The sequence below is a fragment of the Chelonoidis abingdonii genome, chromosome 22 (genome assembly GCF_003597395.2).
Source record: "Chelonoidis abingdonii isolate Lonesome George chromosome 22, CheloAbing_2.0, whole genome shotgun sequence".
NCBI classification, from domain to species: domain Eukaryota; kingdom Metazoa; phylum Chordata; order Testudines; family Testudinidae; genus Chelonoidis; species Chelonoidis abingdonii.
In genome coordinates, this window is record NC_133790.1 from 19,985,636 (window position 1) to 20,003,918 (window position 18,283).

General features: G+C 51.0%; 1 gene segment (V, D, J or C); it reads right to left on the reverse strand.

Moving 5' to 3' along the window:
* Positions 1–16,765: 16,765 nt before the first annotated feature.
* On the reverse strand, positions 16,766–17,417 carry LOC116824318 (pre-B lymphocyte protein 3-like). The segment is given in 2 exon segments: positions 16,766–17,094; positions 17,366–17,417. Coding segments are annotated over 2 exon segments (381 nt in total).
* Between the last annotated feature and the right edge of the window lie 866 nt (positions 17,418–18,283).

Genomic DNA, 18,283 nt, shown 5'->3' on the forward strand with positions numbered 1-18,283 from the left:
CAGCAGTAAGCTCTCTTGGTGTATTGTGCTCAGCAGACACCGCTAGGGAGGCCAAGATACAAATCACTGTCCTGGATTTCTCTTGCTGCTTCGGTGTCAGCCCATCCACATTCAGGGGGAAAGGCTTTGGGGCTCACAGTGAAGCGATGAGGGGAGAGTGGAGCTGTCCAGCGAAGTGCTCATGTTGAAACCTCCTCCGGCTTTAAAAGTGGGGTTAAAACTGTCGTAAGAAAATGAAGTCTCCGTAGGTCCAAAGGGTTTGTGCTTCCCAATCAGACCATTAATATAGTGGATTTACACAGAATTCCTCATGGCTGGATCTGGATCGAGGCTGCCCTGTCCACCCCAAACACAGACATGGCCAAAACTCCTCTTCTCTTGTCCCCACTGACCTGAATCTCTAGCTAGTTCCAGAATTCTGAAGGAGCCCTTGGTTGCAATTATTGTCCCACAGTCTCCTGCTGTCGGTACTTTAGAGATATTGGGCCCATCACTGCTAGCAGGTTTTCTGGATGAGATGAATCGTGCTGGATTTAGGCTTAGTCTACAGTACCAATTTATATTGGTATAACTACTTCACTCCAGCTAGGAAAAACCCTACATTAGAATTGGACATGGTGCAGAGAAGGGCAACAAAAACTGCTTAGAGGTGTGGAACAGCTTCCATAAGGAGACTGGGTCTGTTCAGCTTTAAAAAGAGACGACTAGGGGGCAGTATGATAGAGATCAATAAAATCAGGAATGATGTGGAGAAAGTGAAGAAGAAATTGTTATTTACCCCTTCACATAATACAATGAAATTAATAGGCAGCAGGTTTAAAACAAATGGAAGGAAGTATATCTTCATACAACGCACAGTCAACCAGTGGAACTCATTGCCAGGGGATGTTGTGAAGGCCAAAAGGATAATTGGGTTCAAAGAAGAAATTAGATCAGTTCGTGGAGGCTAGGCCCATCAATGCCTATTAGCTAAGACAGACAGGGATGCCACCCCATGATCTGGGTGCCTCTAAACCTCTGACTGCCAGAAGCTGAATCTGGATGACAGGGGAGAGATCACTCGATATTTGTCCTGTTCTGTTCATTTCCCATTAAGCTTCTGGCACTGGCCACTATCAGAAGACAGGATCCTGGCTCAATGACCTTATGTTATTATTTAAAATAATGAGACATTCATTAATAGTAGTATTAAAATGTCCTTTGCATTCTTGCCGAAGCTTGGTTTATAGTTATAACAAGTTCCGTAATACAGAATGTGGGGAATGTCGGGAGACTTCTATAGACAGGGCACCAGATTTCTGGGAGGCTATGAGAGGAGATCACAGATGTGTAGGGGCATTTTTAAATTGGCTTCTCCGTGGCTTATGGGTCCTTGCGGTGATTTGCGATGATTTAGCTGTCATTTCATAGCACTCGCCACGGCACTAGATCGTAGCCACATGCAAAAAATTCCCTTCCCCGCTCACTGACTGCACTCTCAGATATGCTTTCTGTAAAGAGCTGAGTTACAACTGACATAGCCTCAACAGTTTGAAACAACCTGGATCACCATCTACCAGCCCCTCACTCAACAGGGTTTGCAAGAGAAGGGGGGCAGTGTGGAGATCAATGTGAAGCAGATCCTAGAGCAGGGCAGGCAGACAGTGCCTGGGTGCAGGGGACAGTGACTCCCCAAAGAATGATCAAAGGCGTCTCTCTGTGTTTGTCAGCGAGTTTCTCTCTCTCTATTGTCTGTGACAGTATCTCTAGGGAGTTCGTGGTCCGGCCTTCACGTGGGCACAGGCAGACTGGCTGTGGGGGAGAGTTTTGGTCTCAGTTCTCTATCTCACTATATTACTGTGATACATTTTACTACTACCATCCCATGTGGCACAGTAATAATCAGCATCATCCTCTGCTTGGACCCCAGAGATGACTAAATTCCAGAGGTTGTTGGAGGTGTCAGGGGAGACAGTGAATCGTGCTGGGATCCCTGTGCCCCTGCCCTGGTCACTGCTAGTATAATAGTGGTACACGAACTGCGGGGCACTGCCCGGCTTCTGCTGGAGCCATTGCACCCTGTAGCTGGCAATGCTGTACCCTGAGGGCATGGTGCAGGCCAGTCTCACATTCTCTCCGGGGGACACGGATATCGAGGGTGGCTGAGTCAGCACAGGCTGCGAGCTGGAACCTGGAACGAGATAGGAAAGAACTGAAATGTGACTCTGCCAGTCTGAAACCTGTGAGAGGGGCTGAGCTTCTGGCAGCATCTCAGAGCAGAGAATCAGAGGCAACTTTCTACCCTACCGGAGCAGTATGTGAGCAGCATGAGGAGCAGAGGGGCCCAGGCCATGGTGAGAATCCAGACGAGCTCGGCTTCCTGAGGGAAACGGGTCTGTGGCTGGGACCCTCCAATTCCCTCTTAAACCCCCAGAGCTCAAAAACGGCCCCTCCATGCAAATCAGCTTCCTGCTCACTGGTTGTTAAATGTACCACAGCCCATGGGAGATAGGCAGAGACTCCATAAATTTGAGGAGTTCTGAAAGGACTTGTAAAAAAGTCTAATTACCTCACTGAGATTGTCAGGGTCTCTGGGTAGGAGTCAGCTTCCAAATCTCCCTCATAGCCCCATCCAACCCCCAGAAAACCCTGAAACTTAAGTCATCTCCCTGCCTCCCATGCTGACACTACCTCCCTCTTGGTATCCCTCTTCTCTGCCTCTTCAACTGTAATCTGCTTGTTCTTGCCCGCAAAGCCCTACAGAACTTCTCCAAGCCTCAATATCTGTCCTAGTCTCTTGTGTCTCTCCCCAGCAGCTCCACTCTGCCAGTGGTACCGGCCTCGGTGACCCCTCTATCCACTTCTCCCACAACCGTCTCTGTGCCGTCTGCCCAGTTCTCCCTATGCAGGGAATGCCTTGGCAATTCTGGGCTGCCAAGCCATCCCCTCACCTCACTCCAGCCCCTCCTAGAGACCCGCTACTTCCACAGAATGACCCCCCAGCAGCGCCAACTCCCGTTGTCTATCCATTTACAAAACCTTTAAACCAGGCTTTGCCCATTGGTTTCTGAGCAGAGTCTAAGCTGTTGGTTTTGACCTACAAGCTGTACATGGCTTGGGCCCAGCCTAGCTGAGAGATCCTCTCCACCCATGTCATACTGCCCCTGCTGCAACCAGCAGAGGCCCTCAAGATTCCTCCTCTTCATTAGAAAAGACAGTGCATTCTCCGTAAGGCCTCACTCCCCCTTTCAGTCTCTTCACCCCTCATTCCCCATCCAAGGGCCGTGTTATCCACATTCTCTGCTAGCACCTCTGTGGCTCTGTGCCACCTCGCCCAGTCTCCCCTCAACACACAGCGGGAGAAAAGGCTGCTGCTTCACCTTGATGAATAAACTGCTCCACCTAGCTGCAGGAGAAGTCACTGCCTCTTGCTTCCTCTCCTGCTTGCCGCACGTCCTTTGCTGACTTGGTTATTTGGGCCAGTGACACACAGGGGTCCCTTTCCAGGCAGTGGCTTTGGCTATGGGCTCTCTGACTCCTTGTGGGGAACCCCAAAGTGCGTAAGATCCCCTCTCACTGGGGTGGAGGATCTGTCCTGTGGATTCAGGTGGTCCATAGGCCTCATGCTAGCCCTTTACATATCACTGAGTTTCTCATGAGATCAGTGGCTCTCCTAGGATCAGGGCAGGGATCTGTGTACTCTGGCCCTTCCAAGGGGCATGAGACAAGGTGAAATTCCAGAGGACGCTGCTGCAAGACCGATCATTTAACACACAGAGCAGGAGGGCTCCCCCAAAGGCCAGCTGTCTCCAGTGCGTGGGGTTTCTGCTCAACCCCTTCCCCTCCTCGAGAACACTGGCTATGGAGCAAATCCTGTCCTGGGCCCTGCTGCTGTGTTAAAACAGACCAGCCCTTCCTCAGTGCTGTGCTCCAGGGTGCTCCAAGGGTGAAATCAAGGCAGAACCTGCCAGGAGGCCATTCTGAAGATCTTGAGGAGGCAAAGGCCCGTGTCGCTGCCTCACATCCAGCTCCCCGCCACACTGCGCCTGAGACCCATGGGCAAATCTGGCCTCTGCTGCCTTCCTGAGAGGAAGCCAAGGGTTCTCACACACAGAACCAGCCCAGTGAGGATCCATGGTGCTCGGAGGATTCTGTCTCAGTTCCCTATCTGCCTGTCGCACTGTGAGCCACAGCAGCATTGAATGTGAGACAGTAATAATCTGCCTCCTCCTCTGCTTGGGCCCCGGTGATGATTAAATAGCAGGTGTTAGTGGAAGTGTCTTTGGAAGCTGAGAATCGGTCAGAGACCCCAGACCCCAGACCGTTGGCAGATTCATCTTTGTAATAGAGCAGGTATCTCGGAGGGTTCCCTGCTCTCTGCTGCAGCCAGCTTATGTAGTAGCCACTGATGCTGGTCCCACGGCTCATGGTGCAGGAGAGTCTGACAGTGGCTCCTGGGGACACAGTCTCAGAAGCCGGCTGAGTTAATAGACCACCAGCAGCTGCGAGAAACAAACAGACATGTTAGAAGTGACCACAGTCAAATCCATGCTATTCTCTGTGTGCGTCCTCTGAATTCCTAGCGTAATCACCTGCCAGGGAAAGCCCCAGGAGGCAGACAGCCAGAGCACATTGGGCCATGGTGCCCGGAGGAGATGGACAGAGAAGAGAAAGAACCTGACTCAGTAGCTGGGCTTCTGCTGGTTTGCAGCCCAGTGCTGACTTTGTAACTCCCCCGGGTGGCTGCTTTAGAGCCTGTAGCTGTGGGGCATGGGCAACCCACTATGTAAATAAGCCCTGCAGATCACAGCAGGGTCAGTGTGGCCTGAAATTATTATATGAGGCAGAGTGAAGGAAACATGAGGGGTCAGTCAGACCTCAAGGGCCAGGCAGTTAGAGCAGCATCCCGAGCGGCCAGGCTGAGGCAGCACGACAAGGGAATGAACCCAGGCCTGGCTGCCATGCCCCAGCCCCTGAGATCTCCTGGGAGAATCAGACACGGAGCCTTGAAGCGGTAAAGGGCCATTTCTGACTCGCTGAGTGGGGTTGAGGAGCCTGTGTTTCATCTGATATTTTAGCTGCTCTTTAACCGAACCAGGGGCTGGCAGGACCCTTAGCAGCTTCTGTGTTGACTTAGCTCTTCTGAGGGGGATTTCAGCACCCATTGCCACAAAGCAAGGCCGAAGAGTCGTGGGGGAGAACCAGGGAACTCCTGGTTGCTCCTGGAACCCTACTGGCGATCTTGAGTCAGAGGAGATTTCACAGGACCTTCAAGTCATCAGACTCTTTTCATATGGCTTGTAACGGCACCCCCAGAGTCAGTGGGCACTGACCCTGGCACGTGACAGACAGACGTGTTCAGCCTCCGCTCCAGGGCAGGTAACTGAGGCTTGGAAACAAAGCCGGTCTCTTCCCACCACTCCTGTGTGCCACACTGCTCTTCTGTGACTCTCAACCTAAGTCGGAATCCCTGGAGAACCGTAGCAGCCACAGCAGCATCCCATAGCAACGGCACATGGCACCGTGACGCGTTCCCTTCGCCTGCGTACTTCCTACACCTCAAGTCTTGGGCAACAGCGAGCCAGGCGATTTATTAATCACCGTGTCCGAACTGTGTTTGTAAATGATATTGCAGTATGCTGTGACTCAGTTATGTAGAAACCAGAGGTTGGTTAGGACTCACCTGGGCCTGGCGTTCGCACAACAGTAAGGTCACCCACAAGCACAGCCAGATGCAGGGTGCACCAGCTCAGCAGCCATATTAGAGTCCAGCACTGCCTCTCCCAGCCCAGTCCCTCGGACAGCTCTGTCTGACACCACTGGGCCTCTGGGATCCCAGGCACATGGCTACCATCGCCCCAGAGTTCATCTCCCCTCCTGGGGTCTGATGCCAGTAGCAACCTGCTGTGCAACAGGCCACCGGCACTCAGCGATTCACTGCTGTGTCTGACCCCGCCATCCCCAGGGCTCACACAGAGGGATCCTGCCTCAGTGCTCCCTTGTAATGAGAGCAGACAGCAAAACTTCTCAGGGGCAAGCAGCTCCCAAAGGGCCAGCAGCCAGCACAGAGTTCGCCGCCCAAAGCCTCATTCCTGAGAGCGTTTTCAAAAGGATTTCCATGCCCAGCCTTGTTATATTAGCCAGGGAAGAGCCCACCGACTGCTGTGGATACAGCACAGCACTGTTCTCAGATAGCCTGACCTTATACACAGTGAGCTGTATTGGGAAACACATGGCCCTTCTGCCAGTGAGCTCCCCCGTGTCTGCCCTGAGAAACCAGATTCCCCTAAGCAGCAGAATTTTCTCCGTCAATGGAGATTCCACCATTTATCCTTCAAGCTGATAAGCTCTGAGATGTTAAAAAGCAAGTGCCCTGGAGGCATAAGGGAAGTGTGCAGGCAGTTGTGTGTGTGATGCCTTGGGGGTTTTGGTCTCAGTTCCCCGTGAAGCTGTTGTGCAGTGTTACTCGCCACCACTCGATATTAGACAGTAATAACTGGCCTCATCCTCGGCTTCGACTGCAGAGATGGCTAAATAACAGGTGTTAGTGGAGGCCTCTTTAGTAGCGGAGAACCGGTTGGAGGCCCCCGAGGCAAGCCCTTCACTGGATTCATCTTTACAATAGAGCAGGTATCTGGGTCGGTTCCCTGCTTTCTGCTGCAGCCAGCTCACGTGGGTGCTACCGATGCTGGTGCCAGCGCTCAAGGTGCAGGAAAGTTTAGCAGCGTTTCCTCGAGACACTGACACTGACGCCTGCTGGGTCAATACAGCCTTTGTGTAGGGCACTGTCAGAAACCAAGAAACAAGTTAGCAGTGACCAAAGCTGAATTCAGACTGTAATTTATGTGCCTGGTGAATTACCTGCCAGGGAAAGCCCCAGGAGACAGAGAGTTAGAGAAGCCAGGGCCATGGTGCAGGGAGGTGATGGACGGCGGAATGGAGAATCCCGATGTTGTACTTGGGTTTCTGTGGCTTTGCACCCCAGTTCAACCTCTGACTTTGTGCAATTCTACAGCTGCTTTTAGAGCCCTGCGGACAGAGGTGGGGCCACCCAATATGCAAATGAGCCTTGAGGGGTGGCACTATTATTCCACAATCCCACTCCGTACCCTGAAGCACCACTAGCCCAGCCAGTGCAGCCCGGGGTGCTGCTGAGCCCTGGGATCCTGACTGCAGACCTGACCCACTCACACCCATCACCCGGTCCCCTTTGGGTAATGCCACAGCTCCTGGTGTTGTGAAAGGGGTCACAGCGCTTAATGCTAATGTTCCACATCAGTAAAGGACACAGCAGCGCCCCCCACAGTAAAAAAATCACCATGCAGGGCCCTGGTGTGATGAGTTAATCAGGTGACACATTGGTTTGTGGCAAGAAATTTACTAAAAGAAAATGCCAGGAAGCACAGTTCAGAACAACTCTTTAATCCCTGATCAGCTGTGCCGGTGCCTTATGCGCTATATATGTGTGCAGCACACGAACTGACGGGTAGGACCCCCTTTCACTACAGCACTTACACACGCAACTTTAACTCTGTGCTTAAAATTAAACATGTGCTTAAATGCTTTGCCAAAATGAGGCTTAATTCATTAAGTGCAAATTAGTGTGTGAACTACGTGTGTCATGTGTATTTTAATGGTTCTAGTTCCAGTTCTGTTTCCATCAGTTCAGTGACTGAGGGAATTGTGGGTATGTCACGTATAGAAATGAGGCTCTCCGTAGCCATCCTTTTCCCTCTCCACTCAGAGAGGAAGCAGACAGCTCTTTCCACTGACGCATCTGGCCATAGGCTCACAGTTCTGTACATGTTTCAAGAGAGAAGATCCAAATGGGCGGGAACAGCACCAAGGCAGCCTTTAAACAGGGCCCCATGCTGGGAATCTTACTAAAACATTGTTAGTGCTGCCTAATGAACAGCTGTTCCCATGGAAATTAATGAGTGCAACTTGCACATTACACAAAGTATTTATTTTGTATATATAAAAACACCCTTATCCCACTGCTCTAAATAAATCGCCTCAAAGTTCCGGTCAGGGATTTACTTGGCACTATTGAAAAAAGTTCATTAAGAACAAATCACACTACAAAACAAATCATGGTTTTATAACTCTAGAGACTTCTTCCCTTGTGCCTCACATTGGACAAGATTGTCGGTAATGTTATTGGGCCTTCTCCTATGCTGCCCCCTAGTGGTCATTATCTGTCTCTCCTCTCTATACTGTCAATGGCTCACTACAGTTCTCGTGTCACTTGCATGCTTGCAGTGCTGCAGTCCCTGTGTCTTTCATGAGAGTTGTGCACAGACAACTGACAGGTGCATCAGGCCTCTGATGTGTAAGGAGCCTTGTCTGCGTCCCCTGCTAGTCTCTCTAAATGCTCATCTGTTTGTCTGCATCAGTGATTCTGCTCACAGCTTCTTTGTTTGTAATTATTTTAGTCACAGTGCACAAATACTGGCACTGTAAGGGAATCCATGTAACACATCACTGTCTGCCAGGACTTCACTCCACAGGATTTTACCATGAAACACAAATCATGCTAATTTACAACAGCACATCGTGTTAGCTTGCACATGGTGGAATGGGGGCAGAGGATACCAATTCTACAAGGAACTTCCACAAGGGTTCCCCCTCTATCTGCATCTTTAGCGTGTATTTCTGTTTTCTGTGAGGGCCTTTCTTGGGGTTTCTGTGGTTTGTTCTCCAGGGGCCCCAGGGTACAGAAGGTTTTTGTCTCAGTTCCCTGTCTCAACTGTGTAAAGCATTGTTGTGCCATGTACCACAGTAATAATCAGCATCAGCCTCCACTTGGATTCCCATGATGGCTAGATAGCAAATGTTGCTGGAGGTGTCTTTGGAAGCAGAGAACCGAGCAGGGACCCCAGAGCCCTGGTGCTTGCTAGATTCATCTTTGTAATACAGCAGATATCTCGGAGGGTTCCCGGCTGTTTGCTGAAACCAGTGAATGTAGTAGCCACTGATGCTCGTTCCACTACTCATGATACAGGAGAGTTTGATGGTGCCTCCTGGGGGCACTGACTCTGAGGCAGGCTGAGTCAGGGTTGGCTGCGTGCTGGCAACTATCAGCAACAAAGACCCGAGTGAGCTGTGACCAAACCAGAAATTAGCAAAGCTCAGTGGCTAAAACTGGGGTCAGGCAATCAGGACTTTTAGGTCCTGCTCCCTGCCCTTCCAAAAGCTCCTTTGGGATCTTGGAGAAGTCACTTCTGCACCTCCGTTTCCTCTTGGTACACTGGGGATAATAGTCCCTGTGTTTGTAAAGGGCTTGGGGACCCTCAGCTTGAACATAAAAGGACATTTTCAAAAGCACCTACATGACTTTGAGGCCTGTTGAAAGGCACAGTCCCACCCGGAGTGTTATCAGCCAGGTGGGGGTGCGTTGGGTATTACAAACCCCTAACCACTCACCTGCCAGGAAAAGCCCCAGGACACAGAGAGTCAGGGTGGACTGGGCCATGGTGCAGGGAGGAGATGGAGGTGGACAGGAAGGAATCTGATTTGGCAGCTCTGCTTATGCCTGTTTGCAGCTTGAGCCCTGGCTCTGGGCAACCCTCCAGGTACCTTTAAAACCATGAGGGGCAGGGCTGAGACTGGCTAGTATGCAAATAAATCCCCAGGGGTGGTGTTCTGTGCAGCTATTGGATATACTGATCTCTGGGTATTACCATTACATCTTGCATTGCAAATCAGCCATACGGCCCCATGTGAAGACCTGATCCCCCGTCTTTTCCCCAGCTCACAAAGTCTCCCTGTCGGACCTGCCCCAGTTACGCAAAGGTTAGAAACGTCCCACTTGAAAATTCAGATGCAGAGAAGGGACTAACGGCAACACAGATGGTAACTGAAATGCTGCACAGCTGTTGTACCGCTTGTATCACAGCAGCACGACTGCATTGTCTAGAATCACAGTGTATAGAAAACTGGGAATGAAAAGAGAGGAGGAGAAAAGAGAACTGGAATGACTCGGAGTGAGTCTTTCAGTGGCCAGAGCTCGTGTGTGCTTACGTGTAAGAATTGTCACATGGCACCATCGCACCATGGGAACATCCAAAAGGAACCAGAGACGCGCCTTTTACAAGCCTCCACCCAAACACACACCGCAGTGTGGCTGGAGGGGGAGCAGGGACAGGGCAACAAAGGGGACAAACATGAAGAGATGGTTTCTCATACAATGAGAGCTGCATTGTAGAGAGAGAAATTCTCTATAAACCCCTCACTGGTGTATCGGCAAAAACACTTGGGCACTTCTGGACCCCTGCTACTAATTCTAATACTTGCACATGCTCTTTAAATAGCTTCAAACCTGCATGAAGGTAAGGTTTAGTTTGGGATCTACAAAGCCTATTGTCGTGCACACAGACACAGACACACACAAAGACATGGAAGTGAAGATTCTCCTCTGTAAAGCACTATAACATGTTGTGACAGAATATGCCCCTGTGTCAACTAATGTATAATCTTTGTACAAAATGTGTCTTGGGAGGTACCTCTTAAAACCTCATAATCTGCTGGTCATTATTGTCCTGGAAAAGGTGTGCAGCAACATTGTATGTAAAGTTAGAAGATTTCACTGTATGGTGGTGTTAACACATGTTCCAAGTCTGGGGAGTGGCCAAACCAATTCCTCAGAGATAAAGGACAAGCTCACACCTCAAGCCAAGTGTAAACAAGATCAATGGGCCATTACTTGTTCCCTGGCTATTCATTGGCAGGAAAAGGGGCATGGGTGAAAAATCTACATCTTAGCAAAGAAAGAGCATGGAGTTCCTGTCCACCCAGTCTGCCTGTTGCCATGCCCCCAGCTGGAGATTCTTCTCAAGAGGGAAGAGGACTATACAAAGAAAGGGGAGAGACCCAAAACACCGCCTCCTTCTCTCTCTCTACCCATCGATTCACTGCCACAGAACGAACAACGGGAGCAGCCATTCAATTGGGGAAGGTTCCTCGCCTGGGAAGTGTGACCACTAAGAGTCTGTTGAGAGCCTGAGATGAGGAAACTTTGTTTTGCGTTTAACATAGTTATTGAGTTAGATACTAACTGTGTTTCGTCTTTATTTTCCTTGCAACCATTTCTCATTTTTGTGCCTCATTACTTAGACTCCCTTCAAATCTCTCTCTTTGTAATTAATAAACTTTTTTTATTGTTGTATCTACTCTAGTGTGTTTGAATTTAAGTGTTTGGGAAACTCCATTGAAGATAACAACATGTATGCATAGCATCAGATAAAATGATAGACGTTATGGAAACTTGTGTTGCCCAGGAGAGGGCTGGGCAGTGCAGGACAAACATTCCTGTGGGGAAATCAGGGACTGGGAGTGTGTTGGGGTCACCCTGCAGTATATTTCAGGCTGGTAAGAGCCTAGGTGTGGCTGGCTGGCTGTAGCACACACAGTGACACACTGGGAGTGACCTACATTCTGGAGGCTGTTTGTGAGCAATCTAGGCTGGAGGCTACAGGAACCAGACATTGTACAGGGCACCCCAGGTTGAGGGCAGGGGTGACACAGCTGCTCAGTAGTCTGGACTGTACCCTGGACAAGTCACAGATGTACGGATGATAAGTGCTATATTAGTGCTACAGGATTCTAAGTATTCTTCAGTTTATCCCAGCCTTAGCAGTTGTGTTTTTTGGCTCTTCGCCACCTGTGGAGTCTCTGCCAACCTGCATCTTCCACCAAAGGGGAGAGATGCTTTCTGCTCAGGCAAGAGCAACAGGTAAATTCTGTTCCTGGCTGCCCCTCTCAGGCCTTAGAACTGCCTTGGCCATGCTGAGGTCAGTGCAAAGGATTCTGGGTGTGTCTGGGAGCTAAATATGCCCCCCATGCAACAGCGCTGGAACCAGGGCACCCGTCTGGAAGGAAGCTGACGCAGAGCTGGGAGGGGTGATGGGACAAAGGGAGCAGAAGGGGCTGGCAGGAGCTGACCTTCCTTGATGCCTAGATGCCCTGCATCGGGGGCCATTTTAGGCCGCATGTTATCAGGGGCTTCCCTGAGCCTCCCTTCCAATCCACCCCAGCCCTGTCAGGGCCATTGACCTGCAGTAGCTGTGCTCTGCTGTTTTCTACTGGGCAGTGATGTGTCCGTGCTCTGTGGGGCTCCCTCGCACGTTTCGCAGAGGCCCGGACGGTGTGGTGGACAAACCCTTCCGGGTCTCATCTTTTACATGGGGTGCAGACTTTGCTCTTTGTGGTGCAGGACAACGGACAGTGTTTTCTGGGGACCCTGCCACGGAGGACGGCTGCCTCAGCTCTTGAGCGACAAGATGACTATCAGAAACCAAGAGACCCATGAGCAGAGACGAGGCCTGAATTCACAGGGTATTTCAGTGCATGAGGAGCTGTGAGGGGAGCAGGAGCCAACGCCCCCTGTGTAAGAAGCAGGCTGGTGCTCAGAGCAGGTGCAGCCTTGCCACAGGGCTGCAGTGGAGTGATAAGGTTTTTGTCTCACTTCCCCATAGGACGGTAGCACTGTGCAAGCACTCCCAGTCCATGTAACACAGTAATAGACGGCATCATCCTCTGCCTGGGCCCCAGTGATGGTTAAATAGCCAATCTTGTCGGAGCCAGAGCGAGAGCCAGCGAACCGGCTGGGGACCCCCGTGCCCATGCCTTTGTTAGATTCAGTGAAAAAATACAACAGGTATCTGGGGATGCTGCCCGGTCTCTGCTGTATCCAAACGACACGGTTGGCACTGACGGTGTAACTGCCCTCTAGTGTGCAGGGGAGCTGGACATTCCCCCCGGGAGACACGAACTCGGAGGGCGGCTGAGTCACCTGAGCGTAGCAACCTGCAGAAAGCAAAGAGCAGGGGGGTGAGCACTGCTATTACTACCACGTTTTCGGCTGACCTCGGTTTCCAGGCATGGTCAGATCAATCTGCTGTAGCTGTTACCTGTCAGGAAAAGCCCCAGGAGATAGAGAGGGAGAGTTGGCTGGGCCATGGTGTAGAGAGATGGGGAGAGGTCACAGGAGCTGGGTTTCTGCTGGTTTGCAGCCTGTTCCCTGTCTTTGTGAAACCCTGTGGCAGCCTTTAGAGCCCTTATGGGCAGGGGTAGGGCAGTCGCATATGCAAATAACCCCTCCAGGGTCAAACTGGGGCAGCCCAGTATGCAAATGAGATTCGGGGGTGGAGGTCAGACATTGTTCTCATTTCATGATCCAGATGCCCTCAGTTCTCAGACCTGCTGCCCCGGGTCAGAACAAGGCTCCAGCCACTCCGGTTTCCTGGCTCCAGAAGTGGCCAGAGTAAGGAGTTCCACCCCCTTCATGAACATATGCAACGATCCCGATGGCCTTTTGCTCTGGATGTGTCCCTGGGAACAGATCAAGCCTCCCCCTGAGAGTGTGGGGCACTCAGCAGGATAAGTATGTGGGTACAGCTCTCTCAACCATTTCACAGCTACTGGTGCACCTCTGTCCCTCCTGTTCTCTGCCTGCAGCACATACCGAGGGCTGGAATACTTTGGTCTATTTTGGTGGTTGGGTTGTGTGTGCGAGTGCTGGGTGGTGATAGTGGCCTGTGTTGTGCAGGAAGTCAGGCTAGATGATCTGATGGTCCCTCCTGGTCCTTCTGAATCTAAGTGAGATAATGATGGGATAGACAACAGAAGGCACGTTGTAGAGAAGGTTCATAGATTCCCAGGCCAGAAGGGACCATTGTGACCATTAGTCTGGTCTCCTGTAGATCTCAGGCCACAGAACTTCCCCACAGTAATTCCTAGAGCAGAGCTTTTAGTAAAACATCCCTGATGGAGACTCCACCACAAAGCTGGGTAAATTGTTCCAGTGGTTAATCTCTCTCACCGTAAAAATTTACACCTTTTTTCCAAGCTTTGTCAAGCTTCTGCTTCCAGCCAATGGATCTTCTTGTACTTTTGCTAGCCCGTTATTATATATTTGTTCCCTGTGTACGTACCTATAGACTGCAGTTGTCACCCCTTAAATGGCTCGTTTTGGTAAGCTGAATCGATTGAGCTGCATCAGTCTGTCACTGTGAGGCAGGTTTTCTAATCCGTTAATCGTTCTCATTGCTGAACCCTCTTCAATTTATGAACAGCCTTCTTGAATTGTGGGCACCAGAGCTGGACACAGGATTCCAGCAGTGCCAGATACAGAGGTGAAATAACCGCTCTACTCCAATGCAAGATTTCCCTGTTTTTGCATCCCAGGATTGTATTAGTTTTTTTGGCCACTGCATCACACTGGGCTCTTATGTTCAGTTGAGACACTATTTCAGGCAAGGGTTTAGCCTGTTAAGAGTTAAATTAAGACTCTAGAAACCGTGTTCCACCTTTTGTTTTGTCTGTAACCATTTCTGTTTGGATTAGTATCCTTACCCACTAACCCATAAATCTTAGCCTTTGATAACAGACGTGCGATAGCTGTCACTACGCAGCTATCTCAGTGCTGCGAGGTTATAAGAGAGTTGATCCTCCTTTGACTCAAAGAAGCTAGTGTGTCCACTGTCCCCTTGGGGACAGCAAGCCTGGTAAGGTCTGGGAGTGTCTAGTGACAGGGGCTGGACACTGCCGGGAGCGCTCCACGGATCTGGGGGTTGGTGTGCACCTATCACTGCCTGCACAGAGCCAGCAAGGCCTGTCCAGGCCTGGGAGTGAGTGCTGTGTTGCTAGAGGTTGTTGGTTTCAGATAGCTGAGCTACAGTCGGCACAGACAAGAGGGCTTCACACTAAGGGCAGGTAGTGGTGAGATGCCTCACAACCCCAGGTGCCCCTGGGGAGAGTCACTGTAACCAGACAGTCTAATATTAAAACCAGCATCGTCAGTAAAAGAGCAATAACTCTGAGTTGTGTCTGGACCGATGGCAGCGAAGCATCCAGCTGCAGTTTAGAAAAAATAACAATTGGGAGAGGTTAAAGAGAGTATGTTCCAAGCGTCCCAATGAACTCCACACTGCACAGGATACAGGTCATGCAGTTAATTATTAGCATTTATTGTTTGTATTGCAAAATCTCACAAAAGCCTTAACCAGGATCCAGCCCCCATCACGCTGGGTGTTCTGCATAACTAGTGACATGCGAGGGAGAAGCGTCACATCATCAAACGTTGCTGGACATGTCCTAAGCGCAGGACGCAGTTAGCTAGATAACACTGACAGCTGAGTCACCCTCTGTGGGTGTCCCATACACTAAACCCCTCCAATGTACAATGCTAGAGCGAAGAATGTATTACAGCAAAGTAAGGCTCCAAAAGCACAGGCAGAGATCTGAAAATCAGACCCTGGGATTGTTAAAGAGGCTCCTTTTGGCTCCAAACCTGCACTCACTTAAACACAGGCAACTTTCCTCTCCTGAGCAGCCCCATGGCCGTTAATTCTGGGTTTCGTTGGTTCAATAAAAGGAGCCTTTCGAGGGGCTGTTCTTCTCTGGTTTGGACTTGGGAATACATTGACTGGAATGCTCCATGCTCAGCCATTGTGGTGGTGCCCAGAGATCGCTAATCACCCATTCCCTGGTACACACCAGAGAGAGCGGCTGTTCCCAAAGATTGGCAGACAACTCCGCTGAGGGCTGCAGGGCCAGGCCGACAGTGATGGAATGTTATCATTAATGTTTATTATTTACCCAGCACCAGAGCATGCAGGGCACTCGCTCCCCCTGCCCAGCCACGCTAACAATCTGAATTTCTCAGCTGCTGTGTTGGCGATGGCTGAACTCAATTCACCGAGTTCTTCATTCTTCACTCTGGGTCCTGTGAGTCTGAGCTAAGGACTGGTGGTTCTACAGTCCTCTCCCCGCCCCCAACACCATGTGCATGCTGCTGCCTGATGGCCACAGTGTCATGGTTATGTGCTGCCACCATCTTAGGGAAAAGCTCCCACCAAATTCTCTCTCTCAGCCCCTATGGGCTGGCCTTGAAGAGAGCAGGGATGAGAGACCAGGAATCTATTTGTCTTCCCATTTAAACAAAAACACTTCCTCAGAACCTCAGAGCTGAGAAAGAAGGCATCAGCAGCTGGCAAACACTTATGCTGAGTGTAAATCAGAGAAGCCCCAAGACTAGGGTGACCAGATGTCCCGATTTTATAGGGACAGTCCCAATATTTGGGGCTTTTCCTTATATAGGCGCCTATTACCCCCCACACTCTGTCCCGATTTTTCATACTTGCTATCTGGTCATCCTACCTGAGACTGCTCTAACTTACACCAGGCACTGGGCAGGGTTCTGAATGAGCCCCAAATACAGGAAGTGCACAGGTAGCTTAAAGGGACTGTCTCTGTCCACCACCAGCAGCATCCTTTGTTCCTGTCCCAAGCCCAGAAGCAGAGAAAGTGAGAACCCGGCCTGCTGTATGTAGGAAAGGCAGATAACATACTCCTGAACATCAGAACTTTAGAAATCTGTCTTTTATGTCAAGCTGTACTGGCTGCCCCACATGCAGCTGATGGGGATCTAAGCACATAGTCAGGGACCTGCGGGCAAGAAAGGCCAGCTCAGTTAGGTAGGGTCTCTGTGCAGTGGGAGCTGCAGGTGCCCAGCACCTGGCAGGATTTGGCCCTGCGTGTCTCTTAGCATTCTGTGCTCCACCAGGTGACACCCATCAAACAGGAAGCCACCATCAGTCACAGCTGTCTGAGCATAACTGACCGGGGGCGGGGGCTTCACCTGTAGGCTAATTCAAGAGTGGAGAACATGAGCCGTTTCTTTTTTCCGTTCCTTATAGGGCTGCGGTTCCTTCAGCACGATGCTCTGCAAGCTGGGGCTCATCAGAGTCCCCCGGGCAACAGCACAGGTTTTGGTTCCACATTTCTAGAGATAGTAGATGGGATATCTGACCGAGCAATAATAGTCAGCGTGGTCCTCAGCCTGGACCCCAGTGATGGTCAGAACGCAGGCGTTGCTGGCGAGGTCTTTGGACGCAGAGAAGCGGTCCGGAATTCCGGAGGGCTTTTCCTTGTCCACCTCCGAATTGTAATACAGCAGGTACCTCGGAGGGCTGCCAGGTCTCTGCTGGTACCAGGCGACCCCGAACTCCCGGATGTTGTAACCAGGATTCAGGGCACAAGAGAGTTTCACTGTTTGTCCCGGTAACACTAAAATGGAGGCCGGCTGAGTCAGCACTGGTTGCGCCCTGGAAGCTGAATGAAACAAGGGTGCAGTTACTGATGGAATGTGCTGATCCCACCCCCAGTGGCTCAGTTGTGACATTATACCCTCTGGCATCGCCTCCGCACCAGCTACAGGTTAACCTCTCGCGGGCCACACTTCCAGCAGCCCCCGTCTGACAATGCCTGCCTGCTCCGCCCGTCCCTGTCTGCAGCGCAGCGATAGCTCAGCACAGGAGCCTTGCCCTTTGGTCCCTCCCTCTGCAGAACTCCCTGATCACCTCCGCCTCCCACGAGAACGTACCTGGCACCAAAACCCCTGGGAGAAGGAGGAGAGGCAGGAGGCACAGCACCATGGTGAAGGCCTTGGAGGAAGCCAGAGGAAAAGGAATCAGCAGCTGCTGTGCAGCTGGGCCCCTGGCTTTGTGCAAACGTGCAGCAGCTTTAGAGCCCTGGGGTGCCAGGCAAGCCAGGTGGTCTATGCAAATGAGCCCTGGGGCTCAGGGACTCCATCAGCTGATCAGGTGACTCTCTGCTGCTCTCTGTACTGTTCAGCCACAAGGCCAACACTATGAGGACAAAGCTTCAGCCACCACTACAGGGAAGAAAGGATTCAGGGCTGACACCGCGGCTGTATTTTGAGTTATGGCATTTGCTGCGGAATCCAGCCTCCTCCTCTTGTCTGTCCCTCTCCCCCTTGCAGGTGCCATGAGTATGAAACATGGAGCCGGTTTCTATTCCAGGTCTGGCCACAGACCTCCTGAGTGCCCCTAGGTAGCCAGCACTGGGGCAGCCCTGCTGCAAGTGTGTGTGGAACTAGAGGATCGGTCTAGGAACCTGGTCTCTGTGCTATGGCTGCTGTTGTAATAATAGCAGCACAGAAATATACCTAGGGGCACACCCAGGCCTTTGCTGAGTCCTTCTGGATGTGCTGGAGACAGTGACACGGAGAGTGTCTGCAGGATCTGGAACCGGAGGAGAAAAGGGGCTGCGAACTTCACACATGATAAGACACATCCCCAGGCACATCATGCCCACAGGGGAAATCCTACATCCTATGTGTTACAGACACCACCAGGAGAGGCCCAGAGGAAGACACCACAGGGACATTCCACAGCAGTCAAAGGCCAAAGTCTCCTATTAGAGTAACATGGGAGATCATTAGGCAAATTAGCTCTATCCCCCTCAGACCTTATTGGACAGGTCAATCAATACTGGAATG